The following is a 6,254-nucleotide window of genomic DNA, read 5'->3' on the forward strand; positions in this document are numbered from 1 at the left end:
AGGCTATGGCTACAAACACCATCACCGACATCACGGCATGCACGAAATCCGTCAACCCAACTTTGAATCGCTCGTCCTTTGGCACCTCCACCCCAAGATCCGACTTGAAAACTGCTAGCCCTTTTGGAGTTACAAACCCATAATATACCTTCCCGTCGGGTCCTCGGAAACTGTCGGTGAAGTGGAAGAAGAAACAAGTGAGAGCACATAGTCCCAACATGACATTGATCATGGTTGTACTCACAGGAGAACAAAGACCATCACCGGACACCGAAGGTAAGAGCATCTCGAAGGTGAGTAGTGTTCCTGTGGGAAGGAAATTCACTAGCATTGATGTCTTTGATATTGTCTTCTGCACTCCCTTTGCCACTGCACGTCGTTTACGTCCTTTTACTGGTGGCGCCGCCTCCTCCGGCGATACTGGATATGAAATCGCCTCATCGTTGGGTGCAGCATTGTAGATTTTGATTCCGATTCCTTCATTTGCTTCCTCCATTTCCCGGGCAATCTTTTCACAAGAGGTTGGGAAAACAGAGAGGGAAAGGAATTGGGAACTGGGGTAGTGGACTAGAAAAGGAGTTTGTTCGTTGCTAGAGTTGACATTTATAACCGTTTGAAATTCTGGAAGCCTTAACGGTCTCCCTTTTTTTTTTTTTTTTTCTGGTAACAGCCTCAACGGTCATTAACTGCCGACGCAAACAGGAAAGGAGTTCGTTTCTTTTTTATGTGGACAGAATTACCCTTCTCCTTCTCTCATTTACGCATACGTCTTCTACCATAACGGCATAACATGTCCCTCTCTAAAAAGACACATCTCTTAGACACGTTCTTTTAGTTAGTGAAAGAGTCGCGTCTTTTTGGGGAAGGAGATCGAAAGCTTTTTTTTTTTTTGGGGGGGGGGGGGGTGGTGGTGTAAAAGGAGATCGAAAGTAACGAACAGAGAAATGGAAAAGGAGGAAATCACGTCTCTCTCTTTGATTTTCTGCAACATTTTATTTTCCCTTCTTCAAAATGGGAGGTGAAAGGGGAATCCAAACGTCACTTTGAAAGATGGGTCATTAGCCCATCTAAGGAAGAATACTTGTAATTGAAGCTTCATGTTTGGCCCAAAATTTGTTCCTAAAATTGTTTGGGGAAACAGGTTCAGTGGAATATTAAAGGTTGGGCACATGGTTGGTCAATTAGGACCCAAAGTTTGCGTACAATTATGCCCCCATTATGCCCTAATTATTTGTGAAGAATGAAAAATCAATTTTATTCAAAACCTTTTGGAAAAGACAGATATTTTCACATCTTCTAGACCCCAACTCAAGAGAGTAAAGACTTTTTTTCTAGGGTACTCCTGTAATCAGGATTCAGGTCCAGGGTACATTTCCCTCCTTACCGACAATCTCACCTCCCTTATAACCCACAACCAGCCCTAGACAAATATCCTTTCCTTTTATCTCTAGTGTTAGGAAATCAATTTGGATACTCCACTACTGCATAATAGAGGCCGCAGTTCAAATCCAATGCCTTAAAACGTATCAGCACAAGAATCAACATACAAACACGCACCTCAAGACGTTTCAAGGTGTTGGATATGAACTACCACCTCTATTGCTCAATTGAGAAACTCCACCCAATCAATGAAAGCCTTTATTTACTATCATAGATAATCTATTTTATCTAAAAATAAAAAAAGCAAGCTATTTTAAACTGTTTGATATGGGGAACCACAGATGGTGAAAATTATACAAAAATTATCTTTCCATCGAGCTGATGATTCTCTGAGGCCACAAATCAGCTCCCAATAAGTAGCCCAGCTCTAATTTGGTCCATTTTCTTGTCTCTTTCCTTGACAAATTACAAATACAGTAGCAATTACATAAAACAAAAACAAGAACCAATAGCAAATCCGGCCAGCCAATTATCGGCCCATTCACAAACTAATCTTGTCCATCTCTCTTCTCAAGGCATTGGCCCTGACTAGACTCCCAATCGTATTGATGGCGAGCTTGATATCATCAAGTGGGTTCCCAGGCACCACCCTCTTGTACAGGTAACTATCGAATGTCATCTTCTGCACATACTCATCCGCACACATCTCCACAAAAGCTTCCCTTGCCGGATTCGATCTGTAGAACACCTTCTGCAACACATCCAACACCTTATAAGTTGGCCAATAAGTCTTGTCCCACTTTTCCAGGTACTTCCTCAAATCCCCTTCCTCCACCATCCTCTTCCCATTCTCCGACCCCTCCACTATCGCCTCTCCAGCCATTCTCCCACTCTTCGCTGCAAAGTATATGCCCTCGCCGGAACACTTGGTCACGTAACCGGCGGCATCACCCACCAGGGCCACCCTCCCTGCAAGCCTCTTGGGCCTGGGATGCTCAGGGATCGGGTGTGCCTCAACCCGGATGATCTTCCCTCCATAGATCTTTTCTTGTGCTCTGTTCCTTGTAGCCAGCTGGAACTTCTTGATGTCACCCTTGTGGGTCACAGTTCCCGTCCCCACCGCCACGTGGTCGCATTTTGGGAACACCCACCCGTAGAAATCAGGTGACACGTCATCTCCTACGTACATCTCGGCGAGGTTTTCGTAATACACCATCTTCTCGTCCGGGATTTTGATCCTCTCCTGGAACGCTATAGCGTAGTCGTATTCCCCTGCTCCAATCGCCTTCGCCACTCGCGAGTTGGCCCCGTCTGCGCCGATCACGGCGTCCACCTCTAACGTGCTCCGCTCGCCCACTCCACCTGTTTTGCCATCGTAGGCGTTGTAATGGAGGACGTAGGGTGAGTTGGCATCGCCCGGTAAGTCCATCTTGAGGAAGAGACCATTGATGACGGTGGCGCCGGCCTTGGCGGCACGGTCACGTAGGTAGGCGTCCAGCACTTCCCGGCGCACCATACCGATATACTCGTGAGGCTTTAGGGTTCTGCCCACGTCGACTGCCACGTTGGATGGGGAGATCATCTTCATCTTGGTGACTCTACGGTCGATGATGTCGAGGGGTAGATCGAACTCCCCCACCATACAGAGAGGGATGGCGCCACCGCATGGCTTACAGTTGTCCATCTTCCGTTCAATTAGGTATGTCTCGATGCCACCCTTCGCTAGGGTTTCGGCGGCTGAACCGCCAGCTGGACCACCACCAATGACGGCGACCCGGAGGTTTCGGCCGGTGATTTTGGGGCTCGATTTTGCCGCGTAGATGTGTAATCCCTTGCGTGTTGTCCGGCTTGAAAGAGATTTAGTTAGGGAGAGTGAATGGTGGTTGTATGGGGTGGATTTGCGGAGACCCACGAACATTTTGAGTGTTTCCCGGCGGGAATTGGTGGTTTTGGGGTCACAGCTGGAGGTAGAGAACCCGGAATTGAGGGCAATGGACGCCATTTTCCCGGCCCTAATTTTTCAGGCGTGGAGGGTTGTCCGTTCTTTTAAGTATTTTTGTTGATATTACTAGTACAGAGTGGATATGATATCTGATATTTCGAGCTACTGGCCGTTCGATTTTGTGAAATCGATGGTTGCTCTTTGTCATGGATAATGTGATAGATTTCTTCCCTGTCCTTTATGGTCCCATTGCGTCCCCCATGGGTGACTCACCCGATTAACCTGATAAGCAGAAAAAGAATCTACATATATTCCTATAATAATCTTGTCCACAAAATCTATTGTCGCTGCTGTGTGGCCACATGGTCCGTTTCAGAAGGGTGACAATCTTCTGAATTACTTAGACAATTTTGCCCTTACGAGCCCGGACCTGCCCTGACCCACCCTGACCAGCCTTGAACCCAAACAATCCTTAGGCGCACTGGGTTGGATTTTTCATGCCCAAGGCCAGGGTATTTCTCCCACGTTTTTTTATTTTTTTACTAACATTCTTTTTATCTCAGGATTGGTTGGACGTGGACCCCACCAGATACGATGGTCACGTCAATACATCTACAATTGAGTTGAGTGACCAAACGGTTATGAATCATATGATAGATGAGTCCCACTCCGACTAACGGTGTAGATTTCCATTCCCATGGATAGGTATATTAGGTCACCCTACGATGACAGTTTTGGCGTTGGAAGAGGAAGTTAGAAGTAGTTGCAGTTAGGTTTTGAATTTGCAACGGTTGGTCGCTTGGTACATCCAACCCCTCTACTCTTTCCCTCTCCAACGTAGTAGTGAAACCAAAATGCCAACGTCTCCAATTTCTTGTTCTATCGTTACACGTACAGAGACCCCAAATATGGTCTTCACTACAAGTTACCTCCTTCTGTTTATGTTTAAATCCCACCAATTGAGTCCCTCTTAAGAGATCAACCACAACACAACCTTCTTTACTTTGCTAATTTAGGTGCTCTAGTTAGCTTGGCATCCCACAAAATGGATTCAGCAGAAATGAGGCTCATGGGTTTGATAACAATCTTGCTCTTCCTAGGAATTGCAACTGAGCTTGGCTCTTGCAAAGTAGTACAGTTCATCTTTGGTGATTCCCTTTCCGACGTCGGTAATAACAAATACCTCTCTAGGAGTTTAGCAACAGCCAATCTACCGTGGTATGGAATCGATTTCGGAAATGGACTGCCTAATGGGAGGTTTACTAATGGCCGTACTGTGGCTGACATTATTGGTAAATTGAGTGAATCTATCAATACATTTCAGTTTCAGATGTAATCTTCTTCCATGAATGATGTCTAATTAACAAAGCTTCTTGTATTTATTAGGTGATAAAACAGGTCTCCCAAGACCACCTGCATTCATGGATCCATCCTTGGATGAGGACATGATACTGTCAAATGGAGTTAATTATGCCTCTGGAGGTGCTGGGATCTTGAATGAAACTGGTAGCCTCTTTGTAAGTTGCACTACTACTTTGATACTTTTTTATGATCAATTTAGAGAGCCAGTAGATGGCTTTGAAATTGAATCTATTTTATCATTTGCAGATTCAAAGGTTTCCATTCTTTAGGCAAATTGAGTTGTTTCAAGGAACACAAGATCTAATAAGGAATAAAATTGGTGCAAAAGAGGCTGACAAGTTCTTCCAAGAATCTCGTTATGTGGTCGCCATGGGGAGCAATGATTTCATTAACAACTACTTGATGCCTACTTATAGTGATTCATGGACATACTCTGATGATGGTTTTATCAACTACTTGATGACAACATTAGATCAACAACTAAAGGTAAGGACACAGTAGTACTGATCAAGGCTCCTCCTTCATTTTTAACTTAGACATTTAACCTTGTATGATTTGGTTTTGAATTACAGCTATTGCACAGCTTAGGTGCTCGACAATTGATAGTATTTGGGCTAGCACCCATGGGTTGTATCCCTCTACAACGCGTTCTAGGCTTAACTGGGAACTGCCAGGACAAAACTAATAAACTGGCTATCAAATTCAATGATGCTGCAGCAAAGCTTATAGAAAACTTGTCAGGCAACCTTCCAAATGCGAGCTTCATATTTGGGAATGCTTACAATGTAGTTGAAGATGTTATTAACAACCCTCATAAATATGGTAACACACCCATTCTGTAACATCCTCCTCCTCCTCCTCCTCTTCTTCTTCTTCTTCCATTAATTGGCTTTGTAGTACTTTCTTTTAATATTAAGTCCTTATATTGATGATCATAATCAATTTGTTGTTTTGTAGGTTTCAGTAATTCAGACTCCCCATGTTGCTCATTTGGAAGGATCAGACCTGCTCTGACTTGTATCCCTGCTTCAACATTGTGCTCTGATAGAAGCAAATATGTGTTTTGGGATGAGTATCATCCTTCAGATAGAGCAAATGAGATGATGGCTAATGAGATCATCACTAAACTCATAAGTCAAACAAATCCTCCTTCAAAAGCACCAACTCATGCTCCTGCTCCTGCTCATGCTCATGCTCATGCTCCTGCTCCTGCTCCTGCTCTTTCTCATGCTCTTGCCCCTGCTCCTGCCCCCCTTGGATGAATAGATATATATGATTGAGTGTGGCAGCATTTAAAGCTGCAAATTTCTGATACTCTTAAGAGGGTGTATCTTGTTTCGGTATTCCAGCGAGTTAAATATGGATTTTATTGTTATTCAGGTGTACAACATCACTTTTTTCTAATGTAATTGATAAAAATGTCTTCTTGAAATATGGTACAAAATATGGGATTATCAAGGAGAAGGCTGGTACAACATTTTGTTTCAGGGTTGCCAGACCCGCATACTTTATCTTCTCTGGGTAAGAGAGAGAGAGAGAGAGAGAGAGAGAGAGTGCTTAGAACAAGTCT

The 6,254-nt window shown here is 44.1% G+C and overlaps 3 protein-coding genes across 3 annotated transcripts; 1 reads left to right on the forward strand and 2 right to left on the reverse strand.

Annotated features, from left to right (window-relative positions):
• Positions 1-840, reverse strand: LOC122077553 (protein DMP9-like; the record flags this gene model as incomplete). The annotated part of the gene is given in 1 exon segment (XM_042643516.1): positions 1-840. A coding segment is annotated over 1 exon segment (496 nt), but the record flags the coding sequence as incomplete, so codon positions are not given.
• An 882-nt stretch (positions 841-1,722) lies between these two features.
• On the reverse strand, positions 1,723-3,420 carry LOC122076893 (geranylgeranyl diphosphate reductase, chloroplastic). The gene has a single exon (XM_042642505.1). The coding sequence runs from the start codon at positions 3,380-3,382 to the stop codon at positions 1,922-1,924; it is 1,461 nt and encodes a 486-aa protein (XP_042498439.1). The 5' UTR covers positions 3,383-3,420; the 3' UTR covers positions 1,723-1,921.
• A 39-nt stretch (positions 3,421-3,459) lies between these two features.
• LOC122076894 (GDSL esterase/lipase At1g74460) lies at positions 3,460-6,139 on the forward strand. Its single transcript, XM_042642507.1, has 5 exons — positions 3,460-4,614; positions 4,709-4,839; positions 4,931-5,170; positions 5,257-5,506; positions 5,642-6,139. Exons 1-5 carry the CDS (start codon positions 4,368-4,370, stop codon positions 5,944-5,946), a joined length of 1,173 nt encoding a protein of 390 aa, XP_042498441.1. The 5' UTR covers positions 3,460-4,367; the 3' UTR covers positions 5,947-6,139.
• The last annotated feature ends 115 nt before the right edge of the window (positions 6,140-6,254 follow it).

Source organism: Macadamia integrifolia, chromosome 4, assembly GCF_013358625.1.
Source record: "Macadamia integrifolia cultivar HAES 741 chromosome 4, SCU_Mint_v3, whole genome shotgun sequence".
Taxonomy (NCBI): domain Eukaryota; kingdom Viridiplantae; phylum Streptophyta; class Magnoliopsida; order Proteales; family Proteaceae; genus Macadamia; species Macadamia integrifolia.

Coding starts and splice junctions, on each gene's coding strand:
- LOC122076894 (XM_042642507.1), top strand. CDS start 4,368: ATGGATTCAGCAGAAATGAGGCTCATGGGTTTGATAACAATCTTGCTC. Junction 4,615..4,708: donor TACTGTGGCTGACATTATTG/GTAAATTGAGTG, acceptor TGTATTTATTAG/GTGATAAAACAGGTCTCCCA. Junction 5,171..5,256: donor CATTAGATCAACAACTAAAG/GTAAGGACACAG, acceptor TTTGAATTACAG/CTATTGCACAGCTTAGGTGC.
- LOC122076893 (XM_042642505.1), bottom strand. CDS start 3,382: ATGGCGTCCATTGCCCTCAATTCCGGGTTCTCTACCTCCAGCTGTGAC.